Source organism: Lonchura striata, chromosome 3, assembly GCF_050655825.1.
Source record: "Lonchura striata isolate lonStrDom1 chromosome 3, ASM5065582v1, whole genome shotgun sequence".
Classification (NCBI taxonomy): domain Eukaryota; kingdom Metazoa; phylum Chordata; class Aves; order Passeriformes; family Estrildidae; genus Lonchura; species Lonchura striata.
In genome coordinates this window covers 15,970,254-15,988,975 of record NC_140705.1, presented here as the reverse complement: position 1 = coordinate 15,988,975, position 18,722 = coordinate 15,970,254, and the positions used below count along the sequence as shown (strand labels likewise).

Genomic DNA, 18,722 nt, shown 5'->3' with positions numbered 1-18,722 from the left:
GGTGTGCCTGTATCACAAATTGAAGCCTAATTTTCTTTAAAGGGTTAGGGGGAGGGGGGTAGTTCTCTTTGAGGTTGCATTTTTTTGTGGTTTGTTTTTTTTTTTTTTTGTTGTTGGTTTGTTGTTGTTGTCGTTGTTGGTTTTAGTTGTTGTTTTTGAGGGGGAAGTCTGTGTTCTTTTGGTTTTGGCGAGGTTTTTGTCAGGGTGGTTTTTCTGCTTGTTTGTTGGGTTTTTTGTTATAGACCCTGGAAGAAAGTTCCCAATAAGATATTCAGTAGGTTTTTGATCTCTGCATAGTATGAAACAGGAAAGATACACTTCTCCTGACAGACCTGGTTTCATACTCATCAATTTAGTCTCTGATATTCTTCACAGCATCTACAGAAAAAGACAAATTTATTTTCCCCTACAAGCCTTCATAATAAGAATATATTAGTTAGCTTTATTTTTAATGACAAATTGAAGCACAGAGATACAGGTATACTCATTTAGTTACCAAATTGAGGTATCCATTTTTTCAAGAATACTCCACCAACTGAAAGCAGAGCTCCCAGTAGTTCCAGATATAGCTCTGAACACTGAGTACTTAGCAATATCAGCCTACAGAACCATAAGCTGTACACCACCTCCCCACAGAGGCATGAATACTATCCATGTGAAAGGTACTATAGAGGTGACTAGTCCAGCATCACACAAACTCTGACTAATAGCTGTGGAACAGCATTTCACTGTCTCACTTTAGTTAATGCATTCAACTCTAACAGATAGAACTTCAATGTGGCAGAAAAAGGCCCTCTCCTTTACTACAGCTTGCAAATTTAAATTCTGGACATTACAAGATGGGAATCTCACTGAGGCAAAGTAGCACATAATCATGGAAATCATATATCAATGTGCCTGCATAGAGGGGAATTAACTAAAGACTGTATTTATTCTTTTGCTTCTTAGTGCTTGACTGCCCGACTCTTCGTTTTCCTGTGTTGTGAAGATATCGCTTTCTCCGGGAAACGCTGAAAGCCACGGCGCTGGCGCCAGCGCTCCCCGCGGCTGTGCCGGGCCGGGAGCGCCGCCTGCCGGCACCGCGCCGCGCTGCACGGCCCCGGCGGCGCCAGCGCTCCCGGGACACAGCCGGGACAGCCCGGCCGGGACACAGCGGGGACAGCCCGGCCGGGACACAGCGGGGACAGCCCGGCCGGGACACAGCCCGGCCGGGACACAGCGGGGACAGCCCGGCCGGGACACAGCGGGGACAGCCCGGCCGGGACACAGTGGGGACAGCCCGGCCCGGGACACAGCCCGGCCGGGACACAGCGGGGACAGCCCGGCCGGGACACAGCGGGGACAGCCCGGCCGGGACACAGCGGGGACAGCCCGGCCCGGGACACAGCGGGGACAGCCCGGCCCGGGACACAGCGGGGACAGCCCGGCCCGGGACACAGCCGGGGACAGCCCGGCCCGGACACAGCGGGGACAGCCCGGCCGGGACACAGCGGGGACAGCCCGGCCGGGACACAGCGGGGACAGCCCGGCCCGGGACACAGCCCGGCCGGGACACAGCGGGGACAGCCCGGCCGGGACACAGCGGGGACAGCCCGGCCGGGACACAGCCGGGGACAGCCCGGTCCAGAGGGGAGGGCACAGCTGTAGAGCCACACGGGGTTCACTGCCCCGGTGCACCCCCAGGAACGCACTGAACACACCGCATCCCCTGCTCCTGCACTGGAGGGAGCTGTGACTGCTCAGACCAGTGTCACCCTCTGCTCTACCGTCTGCAGCGGAGGGGAAGGCAATGGAGAGTTCTCACTGCAAGGGAATCCTGGTGATTCAAAAGCTTTTTAACACATGATATTTTAAAATTTGGAAAAGCAACTGTAATATCAAAGGATTCTCTTTACACAGGGAACGCGATCAAGTGTGAAACTCTTACACTTACCACAGAATCTACAAGATTCCTTTCAGCAAAGAGATGTCCAAGCAGCAACCCTAAAACTGCAATGTCACAATAAAAAGTAGTTTGACAAAAACTACTCAATACTAGGAGAACTAAATATTCTTGATTCTGATATATCAAATACCAAAATACTAAAAAAAGCCCTTGAAGAATAGAAGCAGAGAACAAGTAACAAACTCAGTACAGGAACAAGCTACATAATTATCAAGTTCTATTATCTATTTATGATACTCCAAATGGGAACTGCTATATAAAGTAATAAAATTTAGAAAACTGAAACTGAAGTTTTAAAAGAGGAACTAACTCTGAAATTATAGTGAAACAGTTATTTGAGCCAAGTTACTTTAAACAGTTACAGATAAAAAAAATAGTAATGACACAGAAAGGATTACTTTTGATAAAACAGAATTTTTAGCGATCTAGATAATCCCAGAGAAGAATTCACAGATCTTTTCACATTCAGCATATGGTAAAGATGATCACCCAGACGATGAGACCTCAACTTTGTCAGTACTTCAGGAGAGTTACATATTTAGTTCCTTACACAGGTTCAACAGGAGGGGCTGAAGGACATCAATTCTCTTCCTGAGCACTCAGCAACATTATTGTTAGAAAACTCTTTTCTTTAATTGTTAAGAAGCTAAAGAAACTAAGTCTTTTAGCTTTATCATTTTCATATTAAATAATCCTGTTGCTGTTTTTTTGCTGAAGAAAAAATTCTGAATATTGGTCTTGTTTTCCTTTTCCTCATTTTTCTGGTATTGCAGGTAGAATACAAACAGCTTCCCTTAAAAGATTATTATCACCTTCCCTTTTCCAATACATTGTACAGGGTTCTTCACTGTTTCGTCCCATTATATACTCTGGTTTTAAACACTAAAAAATTAACGTACACGCTTTTAATTGTCAGTTATGAACTAGCAGTCTACTCAAGTGGCTGTATCACTTCCAAACAACCTGCACAGCAAGAGGTACAACACAGCAGCAGTCATCAATCTCCTCCTCACCTTAACTAATAAACCATGACACGCTCCAGCTGGCACTAAGCATCAACAGCTCAAGTGTATGTGCTAACAACAAACAATCCAGAACCCAAGTTAGTTATTCATATTCACTTGTAAATGTCCTTTTATTTATGCTGGTTTACTCGGATTTAATATCCATAAATACTGGAATTACTAGCATCCATTTATGAAAATAAATCAGGTCTCTAATACCTCCTCTGGTTTATCAAAAGACAAATACTGTTATGTCTTCAAGACAGCTTTGGATGTCAATCATCCCAAAGTGTTTTATTACTCTGGATGCCAATAATCAGAAAACTGTAATGAGTTTGTTGGGGAGATATTGAAAACATAAAAATGTGAAACATCTACACAGAAATTAAAATAAAGAGAAGTCTGAATGAAAAGCATGACAGGAAAGGGAATTCCTGATGATTATGTCACATAAACATTTGTGACACTAACTGTGTAAACACACAATGGAAAGATGGGTTCCCTGTGCTTTACCTTTGATTTCACATGTATATTATACTCACAGAGGAAATGCAAAACTCAAAAACTGGGTCCACACTCTAGAGGAGAGTGTTTTCTAATCATGCACTTAATTTACCAGTGAAGTCTAGTGTTGCAGAGGATAGTATTTCTAAAACCTTCTTACAGCTTAAAGCCAGTCAACTACTTCAGTCTACTACTTGCTCTCTTGATCTGTCTTCAATCCTCGGCCTCATTATGCCCAGTCTAACCTTATCCCTCTGCCTTCTGAGATTCCTGTATTCAGATCCTAACTGCACTTCAACTTTTCTTTCCTAATACAACTCATTCGAATCTTTCTCAAACAATCCTAATTCCATTCTCAACATTTCAACTGTTCTCAGCCCACCCCAGACCTTTACACAGTTCATCTCCTACTCCTTGACTTTCACTGCAGAGCACACTCCCAATATTTTCTCTCCAAACTCATTACCCTGGACCCTGCAAAATCCCTAGATTTTCTGGTAACTTGTTCAATCAGTCATCATCTTCTCTCTTTACCTCAGCTGTTCTTTTCATCTGATCTCAATCATATTTTCTCCAAATCAAACCTTTCTTTCTTCTCCCTGACTGACTCTCAGATTCTGCTTTTCTTCTATAGGCTCCACTGTCACATTTCTCTCTTCCATTCCTCCCACTGTCACAACCCACAAATCCTTTCTTACAAGCAGAAGATTCTGGAGAGACACGTTCACTGGCAACACAGGGCAATTTGTCCTCAGTAGCAATAACTAGATAGCTCTGTTGGAAAGCCAACTTGTAGCAGAAATGGAGAAAGTCATGCTTCTTTTTCACATTCCTAACTGCAGCACATGGCATTGCTATAGCATACCTGCTAAGCACAAAACCTTCAGAGATTTTTATCAGTAAGGCCAGTTTCTGCTGAGCTTATTTCAGATTAACAAAGAAGTGGAAAACATACCCAACTTGTAGCCTGGCCAAGGTAAAGATGAAAAGGATATCAAAAGACAAAAGTACAGTTAGTTGCCTGTGAAAGAATACCTGTACAGTTCTCTTTGGTTTAAATACAAAGCACTCATTCATACATGGTGCATCAAATAGCAATGAAACTCACTTAGAAGTTTTCAAAAGTCAGCAGAAGAGAGCAAGATTGTGGAAATTTTAGACTACAACCTGATAAATGTTTGAAAGCCATGTTTTTCTAGTGATCATTAATAATGATCTCTATTTTAATCATTGAAATTGCACACCATCACCAGAATAATGACTACCTCTCATAGATGGTTTTTAAAGTCAGGTGATCTGGAACACCCTCAGTCTCTTCAAGATGCAGGATGAGCCATGATGTTCTATATGGCCACTGCTCTGTGAGATTGATCCAACTTGCCAGTCTGTCCCAATTGAATGTGATTTGATTGGCTCTCAATAAACGACCTAAAGAGCAAGGAAGAAGAAAAGAAAACATAAAGCATTTTTTTTCTCCCTTTTGAAAGATACCTTTTTTCCCCTCAAAGTAACAACTATGTTACTTTGTTATTATCGGATCTGTGAACTTCCTTAGCTCAGTAAATTCAAAATCACCACAAGTTTGAACCTAAAAATATAATTTTACAGTCTAATAAAAATCCTTGCAAATACTGGTCAAAATATGAGACTCTCCAAAACTGCCAACTTCAGCCCCAGTTTAAAAACTAAATTACTATCATGCTGCTACTGATTAATCTTAACTCACTTCAACCAAATTCAATAAAGAATTTCACACAGAATTAATTTCTCCATCTAAACACAGAATTTCATGCTAATACTTTGACAGATTTTCTGTGCACTGGCATATGAAATGTGGTCAAAACAAGCATACAACTGCCAACTTCAATAGCCAATATAGTAAAATTCAAACCTATGAAAAAGACTGTTTTAAGTTAGTAAGGCAAGGGTATGAATTACAAATAAGGTTATTTTAAAAATCAGAAAAAGTTAATGCTACAATTTAGGCATTTGAAGTTTCAGCAAATTTTGTGTAAGTCCTTTATCAATATCTGCAATTACATGTAACCTACAGCCTGAAGACTGCTCATATAGCTATTTATTAAATCATGTCTAACCACAAATTATACTACACTAAAAGTCTTCTTGCAAGGTCTTTTTTTAGTCTGATTTTACATCTAACATTTTGTGATTTTGTTATATTTTCATAACTGCACTATAATTTGCCAAAACAAGACAGGTTACATGCTACAAAAGTTTAAAGTTTTAGACTTCAGAGATACCAATGTCTTGACTGTGTTTTACTGAAGAAAAACAGATGAGAAAATGCTTTCATCAGTCTCACACAATCGTTTAGGGAAAAACAACTGCAAATACTCATAGCAAAAATGAACAGGATACATACTTGGTTTTCCCCTCACAATTTATCTTTTCACATGTCATTACTACAAACTTCGTTTACACCACAGTATTACAAAATTGAAAACTGTAATTTTCTTATCCCATTTCAAAATAAAAAAATACATAATTTCCTAAAAATGCAGACTAGAATCAGTTGCCTCCCAACTAAAGTCAATGAAACAACAAGTATTACATCTTTCAAATCCTATGTAGAATTGTCAATAATTTTTTCTCACATTCTGTAAGAGTTTGCTTCAGAAGGACTTTAAAAAGCAACATACGGACTGACTTGTTGCATTTAGTTTACACATTTCAAAGTCTACCTATAAGCAACCAAAACACAATCCTGTTTACTGCACGTCAACATGTCACGCTTACCTGTCACTGAAACAATATTTAGCAACCTCCTCATGGTCTGTGGGCTGATATCACTGAACCAATCCTCTGTAACCAACAGCTTGGTCAAATCAAATGACATTTGGCGGGTAATGGTCCTCTGCATCTGGCGCCTTCGGTAAGTATCCTGATAAGGAAACAAAAACCCAAGGAATACTGATAGTATCAAAAGCTTTTGTGTACTTCAAACACTTCAGTTTTACTTGATAATCAAATTAGAATCTTTGTGACTAAATCTGTGAAGCTGACAGGTAATATCAAACATACCATCTATTTACTAACTACATGTAAAAATTAAAGTGACCATCAGGTTCCTCTGCTACAAAACTCCCAGTCTCTGCCAAAGGCAGCTCAAAAATCTCAGTACTCTGTGTTGCTTTTCACAACTTTCTAGATACCTTTTATTCAACCAGTTTTTGATTTTATGAGAATATGAAATAACAGAAAGCAGGAAAAGAATGTGGTAGACACTGCAGTACAAGTCTAGTATTTAATATTTCTTTGATTAACTCAATTACTGTCTCTTGTTGCAACATCCTGCAACAAACTGATGCCAGACTTGCACAAAAAAAAAAAAAAAATGAAATATACACCCAGACCATAGCGCCTACCAGCATTCTCAGAGAGCTGTACTTAATTTTTTGTGGAAAGGAATACTTTGAAAAGCAAACTTCTTCCTCTTCGACACAGAATCAATCTACTGATGTAAGAATGGACTTTTCTTATACGAATAATTTATAAAAATTTCATAAGAATGGTTTGATAAGTCTTCCAAGTTGATATTGTTGAAAATGTCAAAGAAAAAAAAAAACAGAAAAGAAAAGAAGGTTTTACCATTATCTCTATTTAGACTAAAAATCCTTCTCACCCGTCTGTTGAGAGCAGTTTTGCTACCAATCTTGGTCATGTCTCCAAGACTGTTCTGAGAAACTCTCCTGTCAACCTCTTCATGCAATCCTATGGAAAGGAAAACAAAGGTAGGAATTTTCTCCAGTCGTATACTTTGACTGACCCATAAAAATAATACTAATGATCTGTCAATTATTTAAAGAATTTCTTCCAAAACACAGATTTTGGATCACTGGTTTTGTAATGCTCATATCACTCTCCTGCAGAACCTTACCAGCATTATCTGCATAAGGAATATCCCCATTGGCTGTTGAAGCTACCATCAGCTTTTTCGCATTACTGAGCCCTCGGCTATTCAGAAAAACAGGCAAATGGACAATATTTCGCATGTAATCATGGCCATTTATGTTTGAATCTCGTAGAACACTGTTCAGATTCTGGTTAATTGCCTTTATTATAATGTGTGGGTCACTTGCAAAAATTGCAATGAACGGGCCTTTTGAAAACAAGACTCGCACCTGTAAAAAAGTAGACAGTAAACCTTGTTAGTAACAACAACTGCAGCTGCAGATCATTCAAACATTTGGCTCAACATTTTATATTCATTCTGTTCAAGCAATAAGCCTGAGAGGCCAAGAGAAGTATGGAGATGTCAGCTTCTTCTATATGAGATATCTAACATTAGATATCATGGCTAGAAATAAGCACACTCAACAATTTAACATTAGAATTTACAGTGGAAGTCATCACCAAGGATGCATCATGCAGTAATGTTCCAGTTCCCCACAAATATTTAGCATTTCAGTATTTTTCATCTAAAGTACTTCAACGGTAAAGATATGAAAAACTCTCCAAATATTTTGTTTCAACAGAATAATTATTTTCTGTAATTTATATTTGATTGTTTCAAACCTTTTCAAAAGTACTAACATTAAATTTAATTTTCAAATTTTAAAACTCATCACTCTTAGCATTATAGTTATGCCAATGTACACAAATATTAATTACCACAACATAGCTTTCTTTCTACAGAAAACACACAATAACTGTATGTATCTGAGCTCATTAGTGAAAGAGATCATGCATATAATCCAGAGGTTGTCTTTATAAAATGATCCAACTCACAGTATCAAGCATCTGTAAAACCTTGTCCTGCTCACAAGCATCCAGTCCATCAATAATTACAACAAGCCTTGTCTGATTCTGAGTGAAGCTGTCAATGGTTTTTGCCATTTTGGCCATCAGTTCCACTTCACATTTCAAAACCTATAAAAAAGAAAAAAAAATCACAAGGGATTATTGACACAGCTTTAAACAAGACATGACGGGACAACATACTGTGGTATGACAAACCAAGGTTAGAGGGATGCAGGGCTAGAGAAGGCCCTCATCTGAGATGTGCTGGCCACACTGGAGCACACTTGGAAGTCTTATAGAGATGAGGCAGAGGCTCCTGAGTTAAAAGAAGCCAACAGGGAAATACCACTGAAATACTTCAAAGAAAATAAAGGGTGTTCCTCTAAGAAGGTGACACAGCTGACAGCCCACCTCAGGTGCCTCTACCTCAGTGCACACAGACTGGGCAACTAACAGGAGGAGCCAGAAGCCACCATGCTGCTAGAAAGCTGTGACCTATCTGCCATTCCAGAAACCTGGTGGATGAATCCTGTGACTGGAGTGCAACTATTGATGGCTGCAGGCTGTTCAAATGGGACAGGAGAGGAAGGAGGGGAGGAGAGGCTGCCCTCTACATCAAGAGATGGAGTAATCACAAAGAGATGCCTCTGAAAAGCAGCCAATGCATAAAAATTTTTGAGGACCAGACCAATAAATGACACCTTGGCATTTGTGTCTGTAACAGGCCTCATCAAGGGGGGCCCAGTGACAAAGGCTTTGTGTCCCAGCTACAGGAGGCATCATGTTCATGGGCTTGCATCCTCCTGGGGAACTTAGATGACTCTAACATCTGGAAATGTAGCCCCATGAACTGTCAGCAATCCAGGAGATTGCTGGAATTCAGCTAGGTAATAGACAAGCCCTACCAGAAGGGGAGCAACACTGGACCTGATGGGCACTAATGTAAGTGAGCTAATTGGGATGTCAAGCTTGGAGGCAGCCTGGGCTGCAGTGATCACACAGTGGTGGAGTTTGCAGTCCTGAGGGATATGGGTCAGGTAAGGAGTAAAGTCAGCACACTGCATTTTAGGAAAGTGAAGTTTTAGCTCTTCAAAGAGAACAGATCCCCTGGAAACTGCCTACAGGGACAACACAGCTGGCAGATCTTTTAAGGATGCTTTCCATGGAACACAAAAGCCTGTAATCCCCAGCTACAAGAAAGTTGGCAAGGAACACTAAAAGCTGGCTGCAGTGAGTAGAGACCTGCTGGTCAAACCAAAGACTGGGAAGTAAATGCACAGACAGTGAAAGCAAGCACAGATATGATAAGAAGAGTACAGAGACACAGTCTGGTTGTGAGGGGATGTGGTGAGAAGGCCAAGGCACAGCTGGAACTGAACTTGTCAAGAGATGCAAAAAGTAACAAAGGGTCAATGGCTCAGTGTCCCAATGGACATCAGTGCTGTCCCTCAGAGGTCCACACTGGGACCAGTGTTATTTAATATCTGCATTAATGACATGAATGAAGGGATCAAATGCATCCTCAGCAAGTTTGCAGGTAACACCAAGATAAGTGGTGCAGTTGAGACATCTGAGGGACAGGATGCCATGCAGAGGGACCTAGACAAGCTCAAGAAGGGGGTTCATGAGGTTCAACAAGGCCAAGTGCAAGGCCCTGCACCTGTGTACTGAATCCCTGCTATCAATCCAGGCTGGGGGATGAACAGATGCAGAGGAGCTCTGCCAAGAAGGACTTGGGGGATGCTGTGGGTGAGAGACTGGACATGACCCAGCCATGTACCCTTGCAGCCCAGAAAACAAAACATGTCCTGGGCTGCATCAAAGGCAGTGTGGGCAGCAGGTGAGGGAGGGGATTCTGTTTCTCTGCTCCACTCTAGTGAGACTCCACTTGCAGTCCTGCATCCAGCTCTCCACTCCTCAGCACAGGAATGACACCACTGTATTGGAGGAAGTCCAGAGTAGGCCACAAAGATTTTTAGAGCTTATTTCAGATTTAGATTATTTAGAGGGATGGAGCTGTGAAGAAAGGCTGAGAGAATTTAGATTATTCAGCCTGAAGAAGATAAGATTCTGGGGAGATGTTTATTGTGGCTTTCCAATACCTAAAAGAGGCCTGTAAGTAACATGAGGACAAACTTAGTAGCAGGGCCTTTTGTGAGAGAACAAGGGAGAATGGTTTTAAAAACTGAAGGATGGTCAATTTAGGTTAGATAGAAGAAAGAAGTTTGTTTAAAATGAGATGATAAAACACTGGTACAGATCGCCCAGAGAAGCTGTGGATGCCCATCCTTGGAAACATTCAAGGTCAGGCTGCACTGGCTAACCTTTAAAAGGTCCCTTTCAACTCAAACTATTCTATGACTGTATGAAAAATATTTGTACAAGATTTTTATATAATACATTGGCTGTAATCTACAAAGTTAACAATCATGATGCTACATTTTACTTTCAAATAGGAGCATATAGCATTATCTGATGACAGTCTAAGAGTATATTTACCAGTTTATAGATACAGGCCAGCAAAACAATAGCATTTTCTACAACTTTTAATTAAATATATGGAGTGTTTTGGAATGTTCTTTCAGTGCTATAATTCCTTTCTTGGCAAAGAGGTCTTGTAGATAGACAAAGTTAGGCTTGTTTTTACACCTTTAGAAGATTCTCAAAGTTATTCTTTCTCATCTTATGATCTAAAGTAAGCTTTTTTTGAAATAATGATAATTGAGAATTGTTTTCCAAGTACCTTATTTTCAGAAAAAAAAATCCAAAAACTGAAACCCCAAATTTAACATTCATCAAGCAGATGCATCTCATATACTAAGTACAATTACCACTGACACAGAAGTGCTCCATTCTGTAAAAACTCACCAAGTCTCATTCTCCTATTGTGAGACTTGGCATGATTAAATTAATGGTGCCCCAATTTAATAATGTTCCATGTCTGGGGGTTTGTTTCATTCCTTTTAAGGTCCAATTCATATAAACTCTCACCTTCATGAACCCCTCACTTTTCAACTTGTGAAGCTTGGAGGCAGCACTGTGAAGACGTTTCCTCTGAGAATTCAAAACTGAGTCCATCACTTGCCACCATGTGCGGCAATTCAAGAAAAAGGCCAAACCAACAACACAGGTCACTGTTATGAGAATAACATTCACTGTCATGTTGGCTGACTCCACGTTAAAAATCGCCAACAGGGCAATCGCAGAAACAACGCAAGACAAGATGAACAGGAAAATCACAAAGGATGGGAGGCAGCAAGTTTTCTTCCATTTCTTTTTACCTAGGAAACAAGTATTGCTGTTAGAATTAATGTATAATGTAATGACAGGTGAGTGCAAAATCTATTAACTTGCATACTTCTCATAAAACATTAACTGGCACAAAAGCTTACTGCAGTGTTACCACCTAGTCACAAACCAGTGGAGAAAAAAAATCTATTATTTGTCAAAATTCTTGGAAATTATGAAGCAGAGATATTCCTTTAATCTTTAGTTTATTTCCACCATTTCAAGAAATCCACACTAGATAGAAATGACAATTTTGTATCAGTGCTATCACCCCTTTTTGTGGCATCTCTTTGTAAAGTGTATTTATGTAACTAAATTGTAGAACAACAGTACAGTTACTACTCAGTTTTAAACTGGAACCTGGTACTTAAATAATCTAATAGTAATGGTACCATTGAAGAACTCAACCAAAATTTCAAGTTGCAACCTCAGGCCATCCTTTCTTGCATGCTAAAACACACATGAACAGGAAAACTGCAGCAAATATGGTTTGGACAGTTCACAAGGGCTCACAGGAGAGTACTGAGCTCCTGACTTCAAGTGGACTGATAAGAAAGAATCAAATACTGCAGTTGGAGCTTAGCACAGTTAAATCAGTGAGCAAAGAAAACAGCATTTTCCAAAGCAGCGGTCTCTGCCTTTAGGACCTGTACAGATCCAGTGATACATCTAGAAGATTGCTACCTTCTGGACACATTTGTTGATAACAAAGAACAGAACAGCAACTGATCTAAAGTAAAATTATAACAGCTAAACATCATTATTTGAACTGCAGGGGGAAAATCAGTTTTTTAATATGATAAGTAAAAAGAATACCCAAGGTTTATACGTGGCCCATATTATTCTCTAGACCAAGGTATGAGCTGCTAAGGTTTATCACATTGCTGATATAAGTGACTCACTAGACTGTGCTGCAGGACAAATCAACAGAAATGCATAATGACAGAAGAAAGGAAGGGGAAAAGCTCGGCTATAATTAGATTCAGTTCTAGACATAAGTAGAAATGTCAGCATCCTCTTACTAGAAAGAGACAGAACTGGATTAGAGACACTTAAATACCATGAACAATGACATGAGAATTGAAAGAGGTGTGTCTGTAAGTTTACAGACGTAACAAAAACTAAGACACAGAAGGCTAAAAATAAACCTCTATGGAATTTTTGTGAACATCTAGAGATAATAAACCTATGACCCTGGACCTGTAAACAACTCGAGAAAAGCAGAGAATGTGCAAAATCATCAAATAGATAAAATAAAATTTAAAAATCAATTAGATAATTAGACACAGCACAGGAAGGCAACAGAGCAAATAATACAAGTGAATGCAAAATTACAAATGAAAGGGAAAAGATGATTACTGCAAATAATGACAATAAACCAGCACTACACTGTCATTCCCAAGAAAATTTCAGGAGAGATTACAGCATCATGAAAGCTGTTCCACTGAGATTAAAGAAAGGAACTGCAGAACCTAACATGGAAAAGAAGAGTGAAAAAATCCACACATCTCTTTCATAAAGAACACTTAGTGAATTTGAAAAAGAACAATGAGGAGTAAGTTGTGCTCAGAACACATCTGAACATAGCAAGCATAATGTGTTTTTTCCAGTCTCTGCAGGACAGAAGAGTCTAAATATGTCTAAACACCTTTGTAAGAGGTGACAGATTCCTCAATTTGTGGACAAAAATAAATGAGAAATAATTAACACATACTAAACTTAAAGTACAAATACATCCTCAATTAATTGAAAGTTAAGCTCTAGTACTCCTTCACAATTTCATACTCTGCGTTTTTCTTTTTCTAGAAACCTACAGATGAAATAGGATCAAGTAAGTACATTTCATCCCATTTTACTAGCACTAATCACAGCAATTTATAGGATTGGATCAACATGGTCTACACATTTATTATTTCCATGAATAACATTTATTATTTCCACTCATAAAAGCTCTAAATTAAAATCTAATAAACTAAACAAACCTCTCATAGCAATACACAAAAACATACATTTTCCTTTATCTGACTCAGACACATTTACTTACTTGCCATGGAAATATGCTGCATCTATAAGGACGTAATATACATGTACATGTCCACTGACATTTCTGAAAACTATACTTCAAGGATATATTCATTTATTATATTAATAAAATCAAGATTATCAAATAAAATGGGGCATTTTTTCTCTTCCCAACAAAGAGTTTCCCTTTCTCTATGAACTTCTGCATGGTTACAAAAATTTCTAAAAAGAGCCTATAATACAAAAAACAGAAGCCCTAGTAACAGTGCACTGAAGTGGAATAATTAAAATTGCCATTCAGGTTAAAAAAAAGCAAACAAACAACAACCTTGTGTATCTTCTGTCTTGAAAACTCGAAATAGCCTTGTTGCTAGGAAACCAAATTCCCTTTCACATGCATCAGAGAGGGTAGCAATCATCTCAGCCAGTGAAGTCTCTCCACCTACACTGGACAGTCTATTGTAATCTGTAAACAAAAATCTGAAAGAGAAAAAGCATGTATTTTGTATACTTCAGAAAACTTTAAATATTTTCTGGCAACTAAAACAAAAGTCATGCTGTATCTCTGTAGTTAAAAGTTTTTTTAAGTGGTACAAAATGTGAAACACTTTAATTTTTTAAAAAATCTACATGGAATTTAACTACTTCCCCATTTATCAACCTCTTCTTTGCCCCACTTCCTATTCTAAAACTTGATTTCTTTAAAAGACAGAAAGTGTCACATAACTAATAGTAACTCAGATGACAGTAAAAACATGAAAATATCCTTATGATGCCAAACCATAATGTTTATAGAGGATTAGAAAAAAATACAGAAACAAAAGATCACATAAAAGCACCATGAGGCTAAAATAGAAGTCTTTAAGCAATAGAAGTAAATTAAATTTTCAAACACACAGCATAAACTTTCTTGTTTTCAGGTAAACTAGAAGCTTGGACCAGTCTGATGCTCTACTTACAAGGAGGAAAAAAAAACCCAAACCTTAACAGAAGTAATCAATAGAACAAGCATTAAACATAGATAATATACAACATACATAAATTCTTATTTTATCTGGTATGAATTTTCATTTGTACAATAGCCAAAACCTCCAATTCTAAAAACCACTTTCACCAACTTTGGTAGATACTTTTTCTTGAAAACACTCCTATCTTCTTCACACTGAGAAGTTTATGATCTTCTAGAGCTACTGTTTTTCTAACAGGAATCTCAATAACTTTTCATATGATGCTAAATGTGCACATTAATACGCACAGCTTGAGAAGTATCAGAGTGAGCCCAACTTATTTATTGAAGAGTAAATAAATGAAATAACTAACCTGACAGGTAAAGCTTTAGTGGTTTGCTCTGGTAGTTCTGGTGGGTTCACAAACATGAGTTTGAGAAGCAACTCTAAATATCCAACATGTCTTGCCAACCTCGTACTTAACACCCAGGCCCAGTTCCATCTCTCCCCTTCTCTCCGGCCACCAAAGTAAATTACAGCTAAAATATTAAAAAGATATTATGGTTTTAATCTAGTCAACATTTACAGGTGAAAGAATCATGAAGTTTGAACAAATAAAGTATGTAGTTCTGTAAAAAAGGTTATGAACTTTCAGCAGTTAGACTAAAAATGAGAAGGTAAGAGTAACACAATGAAATTAATAAACAAAATCCTTCTTTGTTCTCAAGAATGCCCTCTCACAAATTACACACAAAACAAAAGGTCCAAAGGGGTCTTATTGCATACAAAACCATTTAGTATTTTTTCTGAATAGCAAAGCATATCTACAAAGCAATATTTAATCCCCAAAACAGATAAAAACCTTAATAAAAACCATATAAGACTTACTAAAGAAAATGTAGAGAACAGCTAATAAGCTGAGTGACACTGCTATTCCAAGCTTTGCATCCACAGTGAAAGCAAGCAATAAACCCAAACCTCCACACAGCAAAAGCGTGAGGAATACAACAAGCCAGGAGAACTGAAACAGAGGTTCAATCTGCTGTCCTGCAAAAGTTTTCATTTCATCTAAAACAAAAACACAAAGACAAGTTAACATATGAAGCCACTAAAGAACAGATCATATTTGAAAAGAACTTTTTCAGCAGACTGTATAACTTATCCCAATTATTGATCGAAAAACAGACAATTATGCTTGAATTCTTCTTCAAACATCAACCTTAAGTTTCATCTGTGCAATGAATGAAAATATTTTGCATAATGTCTAAATACACAATACTCAGATTCCTTGTTACAGATTTTTTACTTTTGAAAGCATATTAAAAGTCATGCCCTTTCCAATCCTCCTGTAAAAGTGTAAAATGTATTTTATGACACTAAGAAAAAAAATCCACCATGTCTGTTAACTCCCAAAATCTCAATGACTGTAACATGGACTATGTTCCTCAAAGAGTCACACATAAGAGTACAACGTGAAGGTTGTAGTATTATTTCTGTTTGTTGATTTATATTTACTAAAACAGGAATTCCTGAAGAAACTTATCTTGGCTCTATGGAATAAGAAACAATAGATACACTATTCACAATAAAAAACAGGAATGAGGAACAGGAAGAAAACACTGAGAAAGTGTTTTAGAAATGTAAGAGCTCATCAGCAACAAATATCAAGGTCAAAATACATGTGCTTTTTGTTTATGACATGGAACAGCAGCTGAAAAAAATGACTGCAAAGATCCCATTTTAGCTAATAGAGAAATCACAGAAAGTAAGAAACACCAAGATTGGTAGAACTATTTTGAATTATATTGAAACATGGCAGAAAAACACCCTTCATAAGAAAATGCTAAAACTAAATAAGATGCATATATCCACCAGGAAAAATATTGATTAATTTCATATGCTGCATTTGACTTCCTTGGTCATTTCAGAAAGTTCAAAAAATCTCAAAATAAGAAACAGGAAAGGGGAAGAAAACTAGATGCAAAGAACATACACTACAGAGAATAAAATATTAATATCCTGATTATTTTTAAGCATTAAAAAGAAAAAGACACATAGGATGTACAATAAATAAATGCTGCAGCAGAAGAGGTCTGAACCTGATCTGATACACAAAACAAGCTCAGCAAGGCATATTTTGGCAGCCAGACTTTCTGCAGTACTTAAAGGGTAGATTCACTGGTGCAGGAAACTCACAGGAAAATAGACAGAAGCACTGAAAGGCTGTCTTGACATTGTATAAATAAACAAAGCAATCTATGGATGAACTGACCACAGTAAAATTTAAATCATTTCATCATAGCAACAGAGATCAGATACAACATTACATGGACAAACAACCCTCACAAAAACTAGTAACTCCAATGTGATGCTTTTCATAGATAAGACTGTTAAGTACTGAAAAGACTAAATCAAGCTTTTACCTTCCAGTTTCTTAAGCAGGAAAGATTTTCCACTTCCCCACTGTGCATACAAGCCTACACAGATGGGTGGCTGCATGGTTGGTTCACTCAGAATATCAGCCAAAGCACTGCTGTACAGATCATAGCCCAGCATGTCACCGTCAGATTCAGTGGGAGACAAGTGTCCTGAAACACAAATACTTGTGCTACATAACTTTGCTCTAAGAAAGCTCTTCAGTATGATAATTTTCATACATAAAGACATTACATGTTCACCCATATTTGTATATATACTTCTGCCATATAACAGCTGTTATTCTTTGTACATTCCTGTTCAAAAGAAATTTAAATCATCCACATAAATGATACATAATTATCACAATTATTAAAGTCTACTACAAGATTCAAGACTCCAAACCATAGGAAGTCAAAGAAAGTAATTCCCACACAAGCACGATCAAAATAAAAACAAAGGAATCAACAGAAGTCACGTAGTATCCAACATCTAAAGTCAAAATAAAAGGTTATTTTACCTTTGCCAGGCTTTTAGAGTGATGGGGTTTTTCCCCAACTGATTATTTTTAAGCCTTCCAGTTAGGTGCAACATTAAAAGATTAAAAAAAATCTGTAGTCACCTTTCAATACATAATTGAATAAACTGGATCATCAATATACAAGTGATTTACAAAAAAATACTTATACTTACTGGCACCAAATATCTGTGTTAAAATACTCTTCTGGTGGCTACAGTCAATATTGTAAGGAGTTTCTCCTGTCTTGTTGGGTCTATAAAGCAATCGACCATCTTTTGGATTTCTTAAGAGTAATTCAGCAAGTTTGCGGCTTCTTCCACGAATAGCAATGTGAAGTGGAGTATCTCCTTTCTGCAATTAAGTGATAAAGCTAGTAATGTCTAACATTAATTCCTAAGATTATAGACAGACTATGTGTTCAACACTCTTTCAGAGGCATTATTTCCTTGAAATAAATCTTAGGGCACTTTCAAAAGCATCAGTGCCTTACAGCAATCATTACAAATGTTTCAGAGAAGACATGTGAAAAAGCAGTTCTTAGAATACTAAACCTCAGACACTGCCTTCTTTCTTAAATGCTTATTAATATCCTAAAGTTCATGAAAACTGTAGTCTCTGTGTAGAAACAAATGTCTACAGGCAAACTCAGGATGTCTACATCCTGATATTCTGTGTAGAAACAGATGTCTACAGGGAAACTCAGGCAAAAACAGGAACAAGAGCTAGCGCTTGTTAGAATTGTTTCAATGTCTGCTCACACTTCCCCAAAAACTTCCCAGTAAAAGCTTTCTTATTGCATCAAATAAATATAATTACTTATTCACCCTAAATAAGAGACTAAAAAAGCACCAAATAAGAGATTAAAAAAGCATTTCTTATGCATTACGTACTTTGCAGTCAAAGTAGGTAATGCATAAGAAGACAGAAATAACCAGCTGTATTTGTCCTTGGCGTACTTTTGTTTAATGTCTATTAATCAAAAACTAACAGTGACAAATGACAACAATCCTCTGTGCTCTTCCCCAAGTGTACTAAGAATTAGCTGTTTTATCTGTTAAAGTTTTATTCCTCGCCTGGATTTTTTTTTTCAAGTAATTAGGAGCAAACCAAAACCCAACAATATAGTAATGGTGGAAACAAATTTACACTTAAGTGTTCTTATCTATTGAATTATTAAACATATGCGAGACTAAGCATTTAGGTCTTATTATCTATTTAATTTGCCTATTTAATTTGTCTATTTAAGCATATGGGAAGCTCTCCTTCTGTATTAGCCTCAACAGCTCTCTCCAAAATCCTGCTGCAATACTAAAATT

General features: G+C 37.8%; 1 protein-coding gene across 5 annotated transcripts in view; it reads right to left on the bottom strand.

Annotated features, from left to right (window-relative positions):
• The window catches only part of KIDINS220 (kinase D interacting substrate 220), a 72,520-nt gene that overhangs the window by 32,287 nt on the left and 21,511 nt on the right, over positions 1-18,722 (bottom strand). For all 5 annotated transcript variants that reach the window (XM_021525442.4, XM_021525444.4, XM_021525445.3 and 2 more), the window contains exons 12-22: positions 17,580-17,757; positions 16,895-17,059; positions 15,360-15,539; positions 14,845-15,010; positions 13,853-14,004; positions 11,206-11,495; positions 8,203-8,343; positions 7,352-7,595; positions 7,097-7,185; positions 6,211-6,355; positions 4,719-4,881 (exon numbers count right to left, since the gene is read on the bottom strand). In XM_021525442.4, the coding sequence (XP_021381117.1) occupies positions 4,719-4,881; positions 6,211-6,355; positions 7,097-7,185; positions 7,352-7,595; positions 8,203-8,343; positions 11,206-11,495; positions 13,853-14,004; positions 14,845-15,010; positions 15,360-15,539; positions 16,895-17,059; positions 17,580-17,757 (1,913 nt within the window). The remainder of the gene's footprint in view (positions 1-4,718; positions 4,882-6,210; positions 6,356-7,096; positions 7,186-7,351; positions 7,596-8,202; positions 8,344-11,205; positions 11,496-13,852; positions 14,005-14,844; positions 15,011-15,359; positions 15,540-16,894; positions 17,060-17,579; positions 17,758-18,722) is intronic.